This window comes from Brienomyrus brachyistius, chromosome 8 (genome assembly GCF_023856365.1).
Source record: "Brienomyrus brachyistius isolate T26 chromosome 8, BBRACH_0.4, whole genome shotgun sequence".
In the NCBI taxonomy this organism is placed as follows: Eukaryota; Metazoa; Chordata; class Actinopteri; order Osteoglossiformes; family Mormyridae; genus Brienomyrus; species Brienomyrus brachyistius.
Window position 1 is genome coordinate 990051 of NC_064540.1, and position 21078 is coordinate 1011128.

The following is a 21078-nucleotide window of genomic DNA, read 5'->3' on the forward strand; positions in this document are numbered from 1 at the left end:
CCCATAGGGGTGTCACCTACCTGGGGATTCGTTGTGACACTTAATCTGTGACCGTGAATAAATCACAGCTCAGGAGAGTCACAGTAACTGTCACAAAGAGGACTCGCTAAAACAGGACTTCACCAAAAATCAGGACTCTTGGCACCAAGGAACTACTCTCTGACTCCCTAATAATGTAATAAAGCTGGGGGTACACACTGATTTACCAGTAAACAATTTCATTTAGTTCATTTAACAACTTCGTCGTGCCTTTTTACTCTGTGATTTCAGCAATAAACATGAATCCTTTATCCTTACACTAATAAAAAGGTCACTACACAAGGTAGAAATCCAAGGTGTTGTAAGATTTTGGACCACATGCTGCCTCTGGAGACACCATGACCTTTTCTGTTTCCATACAGAGAACAGAAAAAGCACCGACTCATATTAATAGTAATTCTCCGGGTGCCAGGTAATCTAGCAGTATGACTAGTTATTTACTGTGAGTTATGTAAATAGAGTCACGTGGCCAGAACTCACAGTGCTACCAGTGGGAACAGAAGCTGAATTCAGTGCCCCAGTGAACCGACATCACGCTAACACGTCTCCTCACTGACACTCACGGGCTGGTTTAGTGCCCTCCGGGAGCGCAGTAAAGGGGGGGGGAGAGAGAGTTAGGACCATTCCAAGGTGCCCTAAAAAATCTGGAATATAATTGGATCGGTCTGGGTTAGGGGCCCCAATGTGATATGACTTTATGGGGCCCAAAATCTCTAGCAGCGCCTCCGGTGCTCCAGTTCTCTGGGATTCAGGATCTTGATCCCCAGGTCTCGCATGAGAAGGAGGCGGGGATCAGTCCGGCATTTGATGCCTGAATCCAAAGGGATTTAACATGCTGCTAGGAGGGTCTGGCACAACTTAGGTCACACGACGGCACGTTTGGCTGAAAAGGCTGTTTCCGGAGATAAGTCGGCTCAATGAAGAACTAGAAAAATGGTCGCATGAGATCCATCCAAAGGAATACATGACAACAAAAGAATTGACAAAAAAACACTCATCCATTTTAGTCTGCGTTACTGAGGAAAAAGCTACGGTGAAGAATTAACAGGGGGAATGGTGCCTCACTGAGTGGCATTGTGGTCTCACATCTGCAGGGCCTGCGGTTGTAGAGTCTCTCTCTCCATGTTTGCTTGGGTTTCCCCTTATATCGCCATTTCCTCCCACAGTCCACAGACATGCAGGTGACAGACATCCCACCTTAGGCATATTGATTTCAGAGAGGGGGATGATTTCAGAGAGGGTGGAGGGGCTGTCCGGGAAGACGGGTTGCAGCAGTAAAATATGCCAAAAAAAACAGATTCCTTGGTCATTGCACACAGGGACGGATTATGGGTTGTGTGCCCCCCACCACCACCACCAGCACCACCACCACAATTCAAGGGCCCTTGGCAGCCAAACACCCTCCCTATAGGGTCAGGGGCCCTTGTAGGCAGAGGATCAAAGAATGTAGGCCCTCTAAAATAGACAAACGAAAATACATTGTTGATAAGCGTTGCAAATTGTTTTGGGGTAGGAGCCCCACGGGCCCCCTGCACCCCAAGGGCCCCTGGGCAGCGGCCCCGCTGGCCCGGTCTATAATCCGTCCCTGATTGCACATCATTCACAGGTGGCAGGGAGTTGCTGTCAATTTACGGGAGAGTCCCAGGTGGGGTGCCTGAAGTGAACTGCCTTCTCTAAATTGCTCGGTGTACGTACAGTAAGTGTCCTGCAAGGGACTGCAGTTCCACTCAGGGTGGGTCTCTGTCTTGGTTCCCATAATTCCTGGGTGTGTCCAGGCTCACCAGGGCCCTGTACTGGATACGCAGATATGGAGGGCAGAGGGAGATTGTTTAAGAATGAACACTGTCCCCTGTTAAAAGGATGCACAAAGCTGTTTTTAAAAGGCGACAGCTGTCTGACCTCATGCGAAGCCATTTTCTGTTTCACATAACAAGCTCATTCAGCAGGTCTGGCTATCAGCGTAGCTTTTAACAGCCTCACACAAAAGGCTGCTTGTTTATGTACGAGCGATGAAGATTTTTAGTTTTTTTAGGGCAGGTGGACAAAGAGGCTTGTGTCCCACAGAAGCCGGTTGGAGAGTGCGACTCTGACGGACACCTCCTCTGTCCTCTGTGCGTTTTGGTGAGGAACATGGGGAGCGAGAGGAACTGGGAGGTACAATATCACACAATACGACATGAGAAAACTTTATGTATCCTCAGGGAAACTGCTGCACCACGGCATAACTCTTACCGTGCTTAAAAATACCAAAAGCAAAAAATACAATGCATATCAAAATAAGCTAAGGAATCTAAGTACAACATAAGTACAATAAAATACAAGTGGAACACAATAGCAAAAATGCAAGTATAAAGAATAAAAGATGAGGTATTTAAAAAGTGGGAGTGTGCATGCACAAAAATACAGAGTAGCTTACAGGAGTGCGAAAAATTAAATAGTCAATAAATAAATACTGTTAAAACAGAGTCCAAAAAGCATCACGAAGAAGAAGTGACCAAATCTCCAATAACCACCCCCCCCCCCCCGGCTGCTTCCCATATGCCCAGTCAGCCCCCCTCCCCATTCATAACTCCGGGAGTGCCAAGCTCACTCATCCTCCAAATTGCCTATGAAATATTTCAGCCAAAAAATTAACCACACAAGCGACCAGCTAGGATAAAGGAAGCCCAGCGGTTTGGGGCTGCGGTGTGTCCGGGTGCCAGGCGGCCCTCTCTCAGCAAAGTACCAAACCTGATTTACTTTGGCCAGAAAGGCATCCGTCTGCACAAATGGGCGAAACTCTTTGTGTTGCTTCGGATTTTACGGAGAGCGTCTGCAAAGTAAATAAGTGTTAAGAGAAATTTCACAGCTCCCACCGGTCGGAAATGGGGGCCTGCGTGTGACTTAATCGGCGGGCTCTTTGGCAGGAGAGTGTTGTCCTCCGCGGTGAGTAATAGACTACACGGCTCGGCCTGGCTGCTTAAGGACGTCGGGACAGATGGGGCCGACACAATGGCTTTCAGCACAATGAGGGGAAAAAGCCGATTTTCTTCCATAGTGTGAATCACGGCGCCGTTAAAAACGATCCCTCGCGTCTTTATACGCCTTAATGGGTTCCTTAATGAGGTATGCAGAATCATTATCATAACTGTCATGTCACTGCTATCATATGCTATTACTTACATACTTATACGATTTAACTATTAATCCATCCATACATTCATTTCCATGACTGCTTATCTAATGCAGGGCCACTGCAAGGCCTAAAGGTTTTCCCAGAATGCACTAGGCTAGGAACACCCTGGATGGGATGTGAGCTATTAATATCAAGCATCGAACTAATTACTTAGTTATTATTAGTTTTCATGGCTACATGGTTTCCGTGTGTAGTGATCCATATATATCGAGGCAGTACAGAGCGCGCTCACCGTCTACATACCTGTTTGCTAGGGAAATAGCAGCTGCTGGAAGAATGAAAACAGTTGGAGGAACCACAACTAGACTGTCATGGTTGTCACACTCACATGGTGTTCTGTTACCCCAACCCAAGCAGACACCACCCATCAGCAGTGAAAGCGGGGCCCCCACACATACAGTAACTGTCATCCAGGATAATCCATTCATTCATTTATTCATTCATACATGCCTTACAGCATCCCTTTTAGCTGTAATCTGGAGAGCACCGGACAGTTGCACCCAGCATTAGGTGACAAACTGTTTGTGCTGTTTTGCAATTAATGTTCACGGTAAATTTTTTTCTCCCATCCGCTGAAATAGCCCAGGACGCACCAGTGAGCGATTGATTCTGACACACTAAATAGAAGCCGGTGCGGACGTCTAATTGAGTTCTTTCACAGTCTTTCCCCAGAGTGCTTTGCCACACAGTAATTTTGTTTTCAACGGCAAAGCTAAATTTCTCCCAGTTGTTCAATTTGGGACCACAGGGTTCATGGTGTTACACAAAGGAATAAGTACCTGTAAAGGCTAGGAACCTTTTACACCTAAGGCAGTAGGTTCTTAGTCTGAAATACAGGGATTTTTTTATTCATTTTATTTAACTAGTTACATTCTTGCACATAGATGCGTCTATAGCTATTTTTTATGTATATGAGAATCGAGTGATAGTTCACCTGGGATGCACTATACATGCAAACCTCCTTGGCCAAAAAGGTGTTGCTTAATACTGTCTTCAGGTCGTCTGCTATTCTCAAAGCCAGCAGTGAGCACCAGGACGACCAGTGACGGTGCAGCCCCAGAATCCAGTGATGGCGAGATCCCCCTAAGTGCCTCAAACCGTGCGATCCAGATATCGTGCCACGGAGACAACAGGACAGAAAACGGTAGATGAAAGGGCCACGGCGACCTGACTGATGCGGCAGGGTGCCTGACTTCAGCCGGGACAGATTAGCCACTCTTAGCCTCCGTGTTCAGGGTCCTGATGGCTTTTAGTGGAGTGGGCCGGCCTGTTTGAGGAGCTCAAAGACACGAATTACAGCCAGCGGCGCCACTCACAAAAATTCCCAGTGTGGCGTCTAATCGTCCAGCGATTCTGTCTCCTATTGCTTCTCCTTTTGATCTCTATAACCAGAAATTCAAGAACCAAACACTGCATATGGTGCAGGATCTGCATACGGTGCTGAAATACTGGCAACGATGCACATTGCACAAATAAGTAAAAATTCTGCAGTGATCTAGAGAGGACGGAAAGAGCCGGTAAGTTGCCCAAGCACTTAGCAGCTAAACCAGAAACCTGTGGAGAGGCTACAGTAAAAATCCCCCCATAAAATTCTAGCCACCAGATTGAGGTATCAGCCCTAAATTACCTAGGAGAGAAAGCTTTTTGCACTTCTGCAAAGTCAGTTTCAGCTGCCTGGCTTAAATCCTAAATAAGACACAATGGGAACTATCTTCTGCAGCTGAAGAGGTGCAGGTGTGTGTGTGTGTGTGTGTGTGTGGGGGGGGGGGGGGGTCTCCCTCTCTCAAAAAAAAAAAGACAACCCAGGCCCAGGCTGGTCGAACGGAAACAAAACGGATCAGCTAGCATGTCATCTTGGGATCTTGGGTGCGACAAACATTCACCTTCCCAAAAATTCCCAACAGTGTGCTTTGGACCAGCATTACATGTGATTCCCACTTTGTCACGCGTGGCCCAGTTCCTTCCCATTAGCCTCCTGACCCCCCCCCCCCCCAGTTTCTTGCTGTTTTGTTCCTCTTTTAGCAATTAAAGGTTGAGTCACACCTTTCTCATGCACTTCAAAAATACAACTGACATCAGCACATACCTTGTAGAGAAAATATCTCCTCCCGACCCATTGTAAATGTTTAAGGAGAATCCCCCCCCCCCCCCTTTCCACCAGTCATATTTCATCCAAGGCCATTTTCTCAGATAAATGCAATTAGCATGATTAGACATTTATTGATTAAATATCAATTAAATATTACTCTTAAATAGAAGTACCAGGAATGAAACCTTTAAAAGGTTAAGTGGAAAAAAATTATAGTCACCTTTACTCTTGTGAGCAGCACGATTAGCAAAAATGAAGAAGTACTTTGTGATCATCTGTATACAGGCTTTGACAACTGAAGGGGACAACAGTTCAACCGTCCAGGTCAGGTACCTTCAGTTTACAAAGTCGCATCTCCAAACCCAGCCAAACCTGATCCTCCCCACGCGTCAATCTTCCACTAATAGCTCTTCCCACCTTGATCTCTCCTGATGTACGGTCAATTCAGAAGCACTCAAATCGTCAGAGGGAATGAAAAAGGAAGACAAGGCGTTTAACCCTTGCGCTCCCATCGGGCACCGCGAGTCGCGCTCTCCGGGCAGTAATGCAGTGCCGAGGTGGCAGCCTATAATTGAACAGTCCATTACTAATCGGAGGCATGCAGGAAGGGAGCCCTGCAAGCTGCAAGTGCGGCTTCTGGCAGGGAGACGCGTGCCGTGTCAAAGTGACAGGCTTCAGTTACGCCTCCATGCTTTCTTTACCATCAGTCAACACAAAACGTAAACATTACATTTTGCGTAATGAAAACACAACGTAATTAAAAATTCTTGCGAGCTTTAAAAAGAATAGGGAAAAGGAGGGATACACCCGGGTCGCGCTACATTATTTAAAATCCACACGATATCTTTTCTGACTTTAAAACACATGTACAAAAGGAACAGTCTGTATGCGACACAAGAACCGATTAACCTGACAGTTACGTGTAAAAATACAATTACCCAGAAGAGTTCTTCAGCTCTCGCTATTTTTGTGCAGTCCATAAGTTGGAATGAGTCCTGATAACTGCTTATACATGGTTATACAACTATTAACAGCTGTTTCATCATTTTTAGGTTTAAAAAGTAAGGTGGGTGGGTGGGGTATGAATATGTTTTGGCAACAACTTCCACCATATATAAACTGGGAAACGAGACTCTATCTGAAAGATCTGTTTTCCCAGTTCGGGGTACAAGCTGCTCGCCTGTCGCTTCACCGGCTCATTTTTGCGGTAATGCGAAAAATAAAGACACCGCTTAAAAAATGGCATTTATCAGCGGTTCCCTCCCGGAGCCAGCGAAAGGGGCACGGTAACTGTGTAAGTGTAAACGGGCTGTTAGCACACAGAACCCACTCTGCCCATTAGCGCCAGTGCGCCAATGCACGGGAGAAATTCACCTTATCCCTCTTGTGAAGGGAAAAAAGCGCCCTGAGGGTTCACGTTTAAGTCAAGCCAGCTGCGACCGGCGGCCAATCAGCTTGAAGAAGGCGCTTTTTAAATAGCCAATCCCAGTAGGGACCTGGTGAATCACTAGTCATTCACCTTGCAGGAGAACAGCTTCTTCAAAGCATAGTGGCACATAGAACTGTGATCTTGAAGGACTTTGGGGACATTTTTCCACAATTATCGGCCACCAAGCCGGCACATCTTCGAACCACTCAACCAGAGACATGAATGAGCCTAGCGTAATACTTTTAGACTCCTGGAGTGAAATATCATGTTGTGTCTTCCTTTCAGCGGAGCACAAGCTCTGGAGGTCTTTATCAGTACTCTTGTTCCAGCTCCTTCCATCCCACAACTGTAAGTGGATTGCGGAGGGTCTCCGGATCTAATGTTGTAAATCAAAGCTGAAAACGCAGCTCCCAGCATCTCCTCCACAGTCAGCTCATGGCATTGTGTAAGAATTTACATTCCTCAGAGACAGGGATCAGGGGACAGACCCTTGGGACGGGGTTCACGTGAGATTTCAAATGAAAGGACCGGAAGAGAAAAACGTTAGAAACAAGGTAGAAATTACTTAACATAATTCTTCTAATGCCTTCTCACAACCTGCCCATTAATTATCATTAATGATGAGTAACAGACTACAGGTGAGTAGAAGGGCTTCTCTCCTGAGTCCATCCCCCCCCACAATCTCACATTCTCATACAGCTAAATGGGTCATAAGCTTAATGCATATCATTTATTTCCACGGTGTGTTTTTCTTTAGTCCGTACCAGCAGGAGGCAACCCATCGGTGCACCCGATTCATTACTCTGTAATGAAGTATGAAACTCCACCCAAAAACACAGTGGGGCGATACGGGCAATGATGAGCAAGCAGGCTGACATCAGGCCTCGCCGCCAGAATTTCCAACAGGACAAAGGAACTCACCCCCCCCTCCCCAAGTTACTTCTTTGCCTGTGCATGTGAGTGTAGGTGTCACCATCATAAGAGAGAAGGCTGCTGCTCTAAGAAGGCGAAACACAGTAACTACGCTGACACTGAGAGTGAGAAGGAGGGTTTCATAATTTTCGACCGTATCATCCGCATGTGTAGTAGGTCAGCAAATTATAGGGTTTTCTTTACCAAGATATTTTGTCACTAGATAAAACAGGGCCACAGAGACCCAATTTCTGACCAAACAAGCAGTTAGAGTGTTTTGCCTTTGTAGCGTGGAAGTGGCATCTACAGTCAGGGCTTACCTGTGGGGAGCACGGTTTCTGTGGTGGGTTTCTCCCAAGTGTTGACTTGTTCCCAGGCAAAGCCACTGGTCCCCAGGGCCACGCTGTAGCCACAGCTGTTGTAGTGTTCTTCGAAGGAGCAGCTGCCTGCCAGGCATGAGGAGACGGATCGCATATGTCAACATGATTAAGCCACATATTCACATCATTATTTTATCTCTGCTAAATAATGATTTTCCAGCACATTAGGCATTACATTTGCCAGGAGCCATGGATTAGAAACCCGGGGAAGGAGTGTCTAATTAAGTACGCTCTTCTGTGACACGGGTTTTAATTGTAACAAAAGATCCCTTTGAAAAGAGAGTGAAATTATTTTGGGTTTAAGTAAACACTTTTATGGTCTCTTTTGTTTTTATTTTAATGTCCCTTAAGGCTTTAGAAATGCTAGAACAGCGTTTTTATTTTGAGAGACTCACACTTTGCACTCTTGTACAGCTCACACCAAAGTCTTCGTGTATGAGGTTGTGCATCTTTTCAGTTCTTCCAAATCAAGAGAGGAAAAAAAAATCTACCTCATTGTGTGCACGTGGCTTATTTTTTTGCGAGATAAAAGATCTACCTACAACTTAATTAAATCTGTAAACCGCATAATCCAGAGACCAAACAGTCTTGATATTTAATTATCCACTCCTGCATAGTAAATGTGAAAAAAAGCAGCATGAATACAGAACGTACTTCAAATTTAAAAACTCACATCACTGTATCTTCAATCCTGTCATGAGACCAATAAAGACTAGGTAGGATGATGTTTTATGTTTTGTAATAACTTTGATATCAGTACACATATTGTCAGGTCATCTCTTCACTATCAAACCAATTTCTTTCTTTCAAAGAAGGGTTTAACAAAGTCTAACCCCCTTAAAAATATTCTTCTTGCTGTTATTTAATACAGTGACTACTTGGGTCCAAATCCACTCCATATGACATGTATAAATTGAAACTGCCTGGGAAAAGTCATTGTGTGTATGCTGAAAGCTTTCATATTTAGCATCAAACATCGCAAATGGTTGTGACAGCCTCACCGCTGCTCAGCGCCTGCGTGAAAAAAATGGGATGAACCTGCGAAAGCCCTTCATCTTCTCTAATTAATGCTGCCAACCAATTTGATCCATTATTGATAAGTAGCTGGCAGCAGACGACCAGCTGAAAGCAGAATCCTGGGCTTTGGATCGAAAAGAGGATTTTTGCACCAATAACACAAGAAACTGAGGAATACAGGGGAGGTTCTTACCAGATACTCTTTGTTTGTGTTTGGGAAAGACACTTATACATGTAAACATTTATATAATCTGCCTTCTGATGCTAAAATGTTCTTCTGTTACATGTAAATTAGAAAAAGAAGGGAGTGTGGGGTGGGTTAAAATTCTGGAGAGTAGTACTAACTACCCTTATCCACGTTTAACTTACTAAATTTTATGTTTTTACTTATTTCGTTTTAGGTATTTATGTGGACCGTTATGAACTTCCTAACACTCACTGGTGGTAGGTTCATCCATTTCCAGAAGTTACTGCCAGTTCACAGAACACTCCTGCAAACTGGCCTTAGGTTGTCTAAATACTTCTGACAAGAGTCATATTTATTACGTCTCGGGAGAAACCCTGGGTTTTCTCCTAAATCAAGTTTAAAAAGAGATTCAAAATTAAACATTTATGAGTTGTGACAAAAAAATTAGATTGTAGATTAAGATGAACAACTGAATGAAGGGAGTTAAGAAGGAGAAGCTGCATATATATTCTCGTAATCTCATTTCAAAATGCTCTGAGGTACTTTCCAACCACCTTTATCTGAGCAGAAATGAAGTAAGAGTTTTCCAAGTCCCTACAGAGATTTATTATTTAGATTCGGCATCGACGCTTGTGAAATATTCAGAAAAAAAAGAAAAGGCTGTGACTCAAAGCAAAGGACATGTCATTGTATGTAGTGGTTTTGTTTGTCTTGTTGAGATAGACCTTGCTGCAGATTTTCTACTACTTTGTGTAGAGCCATCATCCCCTGCCTTACTTCTGTATTCTGATTCATCTCAAAGAAGTCTTACTAGGTTGGGATCAGGGCTCTGTGCTGACCAGCTTCCAGATATTATTCTCTGCAAACTTTTCTGACAGTTCCCACGTTCCTGCAAGCCTTCTGACTTTTAGCAGTTGTTCGCATTAATATTCAGACTAACCCCGTATTCAGTCAGCCTACCTACTCAATGGTGTTCAAAAACCGTAGCTCTGCGGGAGACAAGAAAGACTTACTGCCTTTCAATCATCATTAGTCTCTTTTGTGAAACATGCTCGTACGAACCCACAAGAAGACTCTCGGCAAGCTTTTACTGACATCACAGCATTTTTAACAAGGGCTGTGTTAATTCAAAACGATGAACCACATCTAGAGGGCTGAAAATGGAATTAAATGGTTACGGGGACTCCAAAAGCATATTTTAAAATGCTAGTTTAGTTCCATTAAATTCACTGTCATGTTTTAAGCCTTAATTAACACAATTATAACCATATGTCTTTTCATTCTACCCCTTATCCTTCCCCTGGCAGAATTTTCTAGCAAGAAGGCAAATAATTCAAAAATGAAGCCTAGTACATCCACTTCAGAAGCCGTGAACAGTAACAGAGAGGATTTAATTGTTATGTACTTCAGATGCATGGAAACTTGTAGCCCTGTTCTACTCTTTTTTTTCATATTTTGCTTGTACAGGATGTCGACTAATTGAATTGATAATGGGGAGTTTCTCGTAATCGCATAATGCAGACATTGTAGTAACTGGGTCATGATTTCTGATGAGACATTGCAGATGAATTTTTCAGATGTATCTTTTCTGGTGCTTTAATTATCACAGACAGGATGCCATTGACTCCCATTTTACTGGAGAGACGCCAGACATTCCTACAGCTGATATCTCCAAAACTAGGCAACTCCCAACAAAACAACCCAGATGGATAGATGTCGTTAAAGTCCCTCTAAAACATGTCATTTTTCAGTTTTTGGGTGGAACTGCTCCTTTAACTGTTATCCTAAAATTAGGAGAGTTTGTGTAAGATTTTTGGAAGTTAGCAATACGGCCCCAGGATGGAACGTCATGATGAATGAGAATTCTATGGAGGATTCGATCTATTGTGACTTAGTTTGCAATGTAACCAATCAGATGCCAGGGTTTGTTTAGAGCCCGCCCACTGAGTTCGATGGGTGTCTTTGACAGATTATTTTAATGGAATAATGGAATTTATAAATAATTGATTACATTAAAATTTTAATTGTAATTAAAATAATTATTTAAAGGACATATTTATTTATCGAATATTGTCACAAACCACCCTCCACCCATCCATCTAAGTTGTTCTGTTGGGAGTCGCCTGTAGGAATGTCTGGCTTCTCTCCACAAACCACATGTCTTACAGCATTGAATTCATAACACCGTCAATGAAGGAGCCGTGACAACTTAATGTAAATCACTGGTAATGATTTTCATTAAGTTTACTTTCATAATGCTTTTAAAATGCATTCACAGAACATTAAGTGCACATTCATATTAAGGTATACTTACATGCTGCTTATTAATGTTCTATGAATGCATTATAAATGCATTATGAAGGCGTACTTAATGTAAAGTGTTACCATCTGTTTCATCCAGCCATTTTCCATGCTTGTCCAGCACAGGATCACGGTGATCCTGAAGACCATCCTAGGAAGTGCAACATAAGGATCACACTGGATTGGATGCCAGTCCATCAGAAGTCCACCAGTTTACTTAAACGTATGAGAGATAACCGGCAGTAGTACAGAGAACATGCAAACTACACACCCAGCTTCAGTGAATTAAAACCAGAACAAAACTAATCATAGTATCCACACCTCTAATGCCAAGTCATGCAAATACCAACCACACTTCAACTACAGCACAGCCAAGAACAAGCCAAACTGTAGTGAATGCTTCTGTTTTTACTGAAAGTCCACACGGAGCTATTTGTCGTGTTAACACAGCCTGGAGATAGAACTGTCGGCTTCATGTCTTTGCATATGTGGAAGACTGTACTCCACAGATCCCACCCTGTGCACAAGGGTTAGACACCAGGAGACTAGAACTTACACAGAGAACTTTGAAATCTTCCCAGGTTTTATGTTAGGCCCTGTGTTCCATGCAACTATAAATGATTCTGGAAGTGCAGCTAGCTAGGGCTTGGACCATCGGTCTGAAGGTTGGTTCAAGGGATGATGCAGTTTTATATGGGTACGTCTTCGTCGAATCGTGGAGCATAATATCTGGTATGTTAATAGGCAAAATTGTAACACTGATAAAAGCGTCATCAATGCCATTTAAAAGAGAGATATGGGAACTTGTTGTACCCGTTGGTAAAAGAAAAAAAACTTAATTATCTAAATTCGACTAGGCCCATGAAGACGCAGCAGTAAAGCTTAAGCAGATGTCTTGAGAACATGCTGTGTGATGAATTCGCTTGGCTTATTTAAAAATCAATATCAGCATCACATCAGTACCAGCGGGGATTTCGCTCTGAACTTCTGGAGGGACCAACCCCTATGTGAGGCCATTTATGTGGCATTTGTATAAGAAGAGAGCTCATTCATTCTTTATATGTCCCGTGTCTTGGGCTATTATCTGCTCCATTTGCGAATGGTACCATAAAAAAGCCATCAGTCTTTATAGCCTGAGAAAGGCTTGTGATGTGCGGCTCAGCGGGCCAGGATGCTGTGTCTATCACCAGAAGGCTACAGGTTCAAATCCCTGGATCAGCAGTGCAGTTTCACTAGTTGGTCCCTAAGCGAGGCCTGGGACCCCACAGTTGCTCCAGCAGTTCTCTAGCCCTGCCTTCTCAGCTGTATGTCACTTCTGATGAACTTGTTTGAAGAATAAATATAATCCGAACGAGAAACGACTCTTTCCAGAATGCAGAAGTCTCCATATTCAATTTCTTACTATTATGGCAACAATTTACACATTATGTCTAACAGAAACAGATGTCACTATATCCACAATGAAATGTTCAATAATAAGTATAGAGGAATCAGATAAATATGAGCATTTTTCAATACTGAATAATAACATGAAATAATTATCTATGACTCTAACACTTGCAATTTGATAACAAAGAGAGAGGCAAGCAGAAATATGTACAAAAACTATAGTGATACTTTAGATGCAAAAGCAGTCACTGCAGTCATTTCAGGTGCAACTACAGTCATACACACGTGCCCTTGAGAGGTAAAGTGGGCCATCCCACATTTATATATATATATATATATATATATCAATTGTAGGGTATAGGCACACTGATTTTATTTAATTTTTTTAAATTTCAACTTTGGAGCTCATTTTCTCAAAACTTTGTTTTTGTGGGATAGCCCACTTTACCTCTCAAGGGCACACATGTGACAGATCCAAAACAGTAGTATTCCGATGCATTTACGTCCATTTTCTACAACTAACTCTTCACTATGCGGTCATGGTCAGTCTAAAAGGCACAACCGAGGTATGAGCCTACAGCAAAGGCATTCAGCCATAAAATATTTATAGACTGTAAGTTAACTACCAGCACATTTAGAAATCTGCAGCGTATTTACAACGTTTACATTCCATAAAAGATCAATTGCATTTCTTGTCACCTCGGTTTTCGAGATTGTTGGTCCGTGGTGTTACTTGATTTGACATGGTTGGGTTTGTGTTTGTTTTAACTGAACAAAAAGAGCAGCAGCGGCTTTAAGAGCGGGCTCTCCGTGTGACTCTATCCAGCACAGAAACCTCTGTAAACACCTCGCATTCCTAACAGTGTCTCACTGGCGTCTGGCCTGCATGCTAGGGCTGCACAATTAATCGTAAAAAAAAACCTGCGATTTCCATTCACACCTCTAACCAATCTCATGTCTAAATTACAGTGGTTCTTCTGCATTGTATTACATCAGCTGGATCAAAACAAGCGCTCCTACTTTTCCACAGAGAGTCTCAAGCATCCCATAATTCTGCATTTTCCTTAAAGGGAAATCTTTTCAACCGCACCAGGTACCATACTTTTGGTACTTCAAGAAGGTACCAAAAGTACAGCACTTCAAGTTGTTGGTTTTCCACTGGCGTAAAAACTGGTACCGGCACTGAATGACATCACAACGCGAGGTGGGTTATTCCAGTCAGCTAGATTAAGATCAGGCTTTTTCTTACCTTCAGTTCTGTAAACGGACATTATAGCGCAGGGAGTTTAGGTTTCACTAAAACATTTTTACTCTGTCACAGGAAAAAAATTATTATTAAATATTATTATATTATTCCTTTTATATATTATCTAATATATATGTTTAAAAATCCGTTTAAAGTTTACCTCCGCTGCGTTTGCTTTAGCGCCCCATATATCCTCTGAGACAATCGTAATCATTTTCATCCTTCCTGTTTAAATCACTCCTAGAACTTTATGTTGAACTCCTTGTTATACATATATACTGTAAATACCCCAATATTTATTACAAGAAAAATTTGCAGTATCGTGCTGTCCTAGTATATTATATAAAATACTTTATTTCTTGTTATACAATCCTGAGCTCTGGTTCTGCCAACGAGATCGCAGTTAAATCTTCAGTCACTTAATTTGTCCACGCATCCAATATTAATTTAATTTAAATTTATCGTTGTTTTCAGAGCGTCTATGCATTTCAGAGGCAGGGTATTTGCATAACTAATCGACAAAATAAGTACGTCAAGTCCCACCCCAAGTACCAAAAAGTACCCCACTGGAACTTTTGGTACTGGAACTTTTGGTATGACTGTTCTGATTACCCTAATTGAATGGCCAGATGAGCGTTTCCTTTCTGTTGTCAGAAGTTGACATGCTGGTCCTGGATCAGTCATATGTTTGGCACAGTCATGTTTTGTTGTGTTACCTTTTGCAGTTTAATGAGTGGAATAAATGTTTAAATTTGAGGGGAAAACCATTTCCAAAAACTGTGATCTCAATTCTAAGTAAAAAAAAAAAAACGATTCACATATTTTTGCGTAGTGTGCAGCCCTGCTGCATCTCGCTGACTTACGCATCCAAGCCGTATTCCAGATCATAGAATCGACACCAATAAAAATGATTAGCGGCAACAGAATGCGTGTCGTGCATTTTTTTTAACCACTTAAAAAATTGTCTGCAGAGGGAGAGGCTATAAATAAATAACAACCATTTCCAACTCTTCCGAAAGGGGGCACCGGAGCACATTAAGGCATACGGTCACACAATGACAGGTGACCTCACATGAAAATGCATGAGCTACAGTTTTGCATTTCTAGTTGTTCATGTGTTAAGCATAGGAGGGCCTGGATATTTCCTCGGTCCCTGGGATAAGCCCCTCTGCTCAGTCATGGTACAAGTAAATGGTGGTACTGAAAGCATACATCCAGCTTGCTGTGTGTTTAGCGATAAACCAATAACAGTAATCCGGTTCTTATAGAATTCGGTTTGTGTTCAACTTTAAAAGCAAAACCACACATTGTTCTCAATACATTTTTCAATACATGGTTCAGTGTGCAGCACTATTGCCTGGAAGCTCCAGGGGTGGGGGTTTAAATCTGAATGTCCCCCTGTGCCACATGGGTTTCCTCTTGCGGTCCAAATGCATGCAGTCAGGCTAACAGGCGTCTCTAAATAGCCCACGGAGTATGGTTGCGAGTGCATGCACGTGTGAACCTTATGGTGGACTATAAGCCCAACCCTGCAAGCTGTGTCGTGTTGGATACGCTTGAGGCGTCTCTCAGATCAGGGTAAGTCGTCAGAATTTGGATGCATGGACCAAGAGATTACAGATGCTACGATGGTTGCAAGACCTTAATGGCTACGTTCTTTGCGCTTTCTGGGGCAGCTCCATCGATCTCCGGCCACACGCGCTACAGCTTCGCACCCTTTCGCGTTAAGTTCTTTAGCCACACGGCCCCTCCAGCAGAAAGCAACACTCGCCGGCATCAAAGAGACGTCGGACGTCTATCTGAGGGAGTTTAAGGCCAGCGGGGGGGTAGGAAGACCCAGCCCAGGGCTCCTTGAGGAAAGTGCACTGACAGGGCGATGCGATTTGTAGTGAAAGAAGCCCTCGGAGGCGAAGAACCTCTCCACGCCTGTCAGATTGTTCCTTCTGGGTGCCGACATGTTTGCACCCACAAAACCACAACACTTGGCGGGCTGTCTGCTCACATTACGACCCATTTAGGTCCCAGACTAAATCGTTATTACATGTGACAGAAAGGCCTGGATGACAACTGATTGGTATAACTCTTTGAGGAGATCTACCAGGCTTACAGTCCAGCAGCTCCTCTCCTCCACTCATCTCCTTCTCCAACCAGAAATGTTTTTATCCAGTTTATTCACTAAAAGGCACAACTCTGTTATTCTGGAGAGGATGCATCACTGCTTTCTGAAAAGCCAGCTTGTCTGCAGTTCCGAGCTGAATATTACAGACACAGTGCTCCTCAAACACGTTACAACAACTTGGAAGAAACTTACTGTCCCTCTTCATTAACAGTCCACAGCAGTAGTAGGAGGCAGAGTAGCACTACAAAGGAAATATGTTTTCGCTTTTTCTACCACAATACAGTATCCAGGCCTTATCGAGTTGTTTACAGGTAACCTTTAAATGATATTCAAGGATAATGATGATAATGTTTGCATTTACATTACTATTCAAAAGCCATAAGATACTGCTGCATCTTCTCATTGGGGAAAGGCTGAAAAAATTATACTTAATGACGTGTAATCTTTACTTGCTCATGAGTTACGTACTACACGTTACGCATTATCCTAATCTATTATATGGAGAATTTGAACTCAGCAAAAACACATTTCTTCATTTCATTAAAGAAATAAATCATAATTTTCGTGGAAAAAAACACAGTAAAACCATAGTTTTCCAATCTAAAGGGAGGCAAAAGATGCCAGCATCAATAAAAACATTATAAAGGATAAACCAGTGATGTTTCTCATTTTCACAAGAAAAAATAAATGTTACCTGTTTTATGTTAATATAACATCATGGTGAGCATCTAAAAACAAACTCTGTCGCCACAGACTCACACAAAATAATACTGTGTGGGTACTTGTTACCTGACTTTGTTAAACACAGGATACAGTTTCTGCCAAGTATTGCCATCCAACTACTCACTGTTGAATGTTAAAGGCTGACTTTAGTTAAAAATGTGTCATTCATGCATTAGTCAGGGTTCTTTTTAGTAGGAATTTTATTAAAACATCATATGGCAGCATACATGGCAGTATAAAGCTGCACAAACAAGGTAAATGCCATTTTTTTTAACGTATCTTAGCATCCATCTTTCCCTTCATTCAACCACCAATCAGATACCGGATTGTGGTGAGTCTGGAGCCTATCCCAGGATGCACTGGGTTCAAGGCGGGGGGCACATTGCTGTAATATCCATTTGCATTATTTACCATCTTGCTTTATTAACAAGAAAGCAAATAATCTAATGAGATGCTGCAGCAATATAATATGCCGTTAGATCATGTTAAATTAGTTGCCATTTTACATAGCATTGTGTATAAATTCGGACATGCTAGCTGTGAAAGAGGGAATCCTCTGTAGCGCCCTGGGTGATAGCTAATGCCATTCAACATGAAATAATAAGGAACCTGCCATGGAACGGAAAGTTTAGAAGTAGAAAGATTAAAACTTCATTAGCAATAATAAAAAACGTGAAAAATGAATTTTCTGTAAAGCAGATGTGCAGCGTCCGGCTTGGATTTGAGAGAATCTCCATTAAGCGCCGTATAAAATATAACAAACCGCACAATCGTGATACTGATCCATTTGTCCCATTTGTTTATTAGTACAGACGCTCCTCTACTTACGAACATTCAACTTACGAACTTTCAGACATATGAACGATTATGTTCATTGGGCTCCCGTGTCCTGTCCACAACAACATTTTTTTTTTATGCGCGCCAATTCCGCCCAGTACGACTTCTGGCCGCTACTCCCGCCACGCAGCAGCGTAGCGTGCGTACTCCCAGCATACTAGTTCTTAGTACTTGCGTATACCATTAAAATGACGTTGAATAACGACTTACGAACATTTCAAGTTACGAACGGCCATTCGGAACGTATCTCGTTTGTAAGTCTGCAATTAATTAACTTCAGATACAAAACATTGAAATACAGAAGAGTGGGAACTTTGGTCTAAAATGTTTCTTTGAATGAGGTGGCGGTATTGGAATACACCTCCATGGAAACTAGAAGATAAGCGGCCATTGATTCTCACAGCCGGTTCACTCCAATGACATTCGCGGCTCGGGCGGCACAGACGTGACTTATCGCACACGCGCACGCACGGAGGTATGCCGCCCGTTCACTGTAATCTCGTCTCTCACCCAGTTTTGCCGACAGCCACGGTTTCAAGTCTGAGGTTTCATCTCTGTCAGGAGGAACTGAGCCCAGTGGTAATAAGGCATTCAAATAAACTCACGTGTGGGGGGGGGGGGGGGTCTTTAGGAAATCTGACAGCTACTTCTCTGGTTTTAACCCGGCTGCTTTCAAGACGCTGATAATAGCCACTCGTCGGTTTAAACAGTGCTGCCTCTCCAGTCACAGTGAGTCTATGCAGTGCGATTTCAGGCCTGTCTGACAGGACCTGCAGCTGCCAGATTTGCGCTCACCGGCGCCTCCACAGACAGCTCCAGTGGCCTCCAGCTCTCTGAAAAAAAAGAAGCTGAGCTCCTTATTTGTATTCCCGGCGAGCCCTGGGACGAGGCGGCCTTGTCGCGGAGCGCAGTGCCGAGACACGGGGAGCCCAAAGTTCGCGGGCATAATTTTTTCCAGCTGGTCGTTTACTTGGAGGACCAGCCCTAAGCCACCTTGAAAAAACAGCATCAGAAAGCACCGGAAGAAGCTGCCTCTGTTCCATGCAGTTTGGAAGGGGGCTTCTCGCCTGCGTGAGTGTGTCGGAACAAAAACCGATCATCGGGAAAGGCAAGCGATTCAGTACAGGGTGAATATCTGTGTATTAACATGTGGAAGTATGCTCTCAACGTTACAAAAAGATCTGCACGCTCCTCCACTCGCAGACAAATACAATCATAATCCTCTAGCCTGTTCGCCAACGACAACTTGATCTAGACGTCCGGTAGCATTTTTTGGACGTTTTCTATGACTCAGCTCAGCGCCTGTTGAAACCTTCGCCCATATTGCAATTAAGCTGGCCAGATTTAGGGTATTAATTAGGCCCCTAAACGAGTAGCAGAAACAATTGAATAAAGAAGGGGCCTACAGTCTCTCAGCCGCTCCTTATCTGTGAGCCTTTTGGCACCAGGCCTCCACATTTTTAAGGGGGGGGCTTCACAAAGACGGCCTTGACCGTGGCACCCCTCCCCTCACCCAAAGGCCCTTATTAGAGAGAGAGCTGCAGGTAGACCTTCTCTTCCACGTGATTACAAACCGTCTCACTCTCTGATACTCACATACAAAAAAAACAGACTGCAGGTCACCCGTAGCAATTCACTCATACAATGACTATCAGTTGAGTCCTAAGATGGTTTTTCTCGATAATCCATATCCGGTAGTGGGATGTGAGGGGGGAGGGTGGGGGGCAGGTGCACAGAATGTGCTGTTTGTCACACTTAAGGAACAACAACAAGCATCGCACTTTAAATATAAGTGCACGCTAAATATGCAATCACACTTATGGATATGATGTTATGCAATATCAGTGCTATTGTAAATCATTCCACTGACTGTCCAACATCAACATGATAGGACATCTTTCATAAGACATATTTTACTTTACTGCCTTCCTGTGTATGACTTAACCATCTGTGATATATTTTGTAGCCTATGTTGCTTAATAACTATACAGGTGTATGTGATTTATGAATAACCATATTTACGACGACCATCATCCCAATAGACTATATATTAATCTTAAATTATTTCCGAGTCACGACAGTCATCCGCCAGGTCTAACGCCAGTCACTCAGGATGAGGGATGACAACAGGGTTGCCCGTACTGTCACACCAGATAACACAAAGTCTGGCAGTTCAGCGTTTGGGTGTCAGCAGACATACGTCAACAAAAGTGTCCACAATACTTATGTCTGTGCTTGTTTGATGCTGCACCGCTGCTTAAATAAGATCAAACAAGAGAGAAAGCGAACATTTAGGCTGTAGCACATGCTTGTACTTCTGCTAATAACCAGACTACATGGCTGCCGGAGCCTGACCCCATCATCAGTCAAGTAGTAACTGTACAAGTGTTTGATAGTAATGATAATAATTTACGGTACAATACCGTTACAAGGAGAATGATGTAGACGAGCTCCCGGCACCCACCCTAGCGACAGACAAGTGGTGACACTGCGTGTCAAGTACAACAACAGCCCAGGGCAGCCAGCAGTACAGGTATATAACCCAAAATCAGTGGGATGCTTTTTCACAGCGGGTCTGCTGTAGGAGAAACCGACCTCTGTGCTGAAAATCGGAGGACAGAAGATCTGCTTTCACATGACAGCCATGTGAATCTGGATAAAAGACTCAGTGTGTGCATGTGTGTATCTCCGCCCGCATCTGTGTTTGTTCTTTGTGCGAGCTTCGGGTGGATTTACACACGCTGACACTTCCCGCACTGACGCCCACCCCCCACCCCCCAGCCAGTGGTCTGATAGATGTATTATCTGATAATGAGCCTGGGCTGCCACCGTGGTCGTCCTGTCACGCATTCCCGCAGCGACTGCTGAATATGTAGCAGGATTTGTGCGCTGGTCCTGGCCGGCCCCCGGTACACCGCCGTGCCGCGTCTGATATCGTACCTCCTTGCCTCTGATTGATGGAATTACCTCCCGTGCCGAGAGGACCGCCGGATTCCAACAACAGCCCCGTCTGGGTAACTCCGCGAGTGCCGCGTCTAAGGCCACCAGCTGCATTATTCATGACCAGAGAGAGAGGAGGCAGAGAGCGAAAGGCCTGACATGCTGTCTTAGGGCAGAACAGTCAATAAAGAGACAGAGGCCAGGTGACACCCACACAGCCCTAACCCCAGGCCAAGAAAATCCCAGACACAACAAACGGTGCATTCTAGCCAACAGAAAGCCATTTGTGCAGTGA

At 43.5% G+C, this 21078-nt stretch overlaps 1 protein-coding gene across 12 annotated transcripts in view; it reads right to left on the reverse strand.

Moving 5' to 3' along the window:
* Positions 1–21078, reverse strand: part of ptprt (protein tyrosine phosphatase receptor type T) — a 210948-nt gene that overhangs the window by 155707 nt on the left and 34163 nt on the right. For all 12 annotated transcript variants that reach the window (XM_049023370.1, XM_049023373.1, XM_049023371.1 and 9 more), the window contains exon 2: positions 7965–8090. In XM_049023370.1, coding sequence (XP_048879327.1) covers positions 7965–8090 — 126 coding nt within the window. The remainder of the gene's footprint in view (positions 1–7964; positions 8091–21078) is intronic.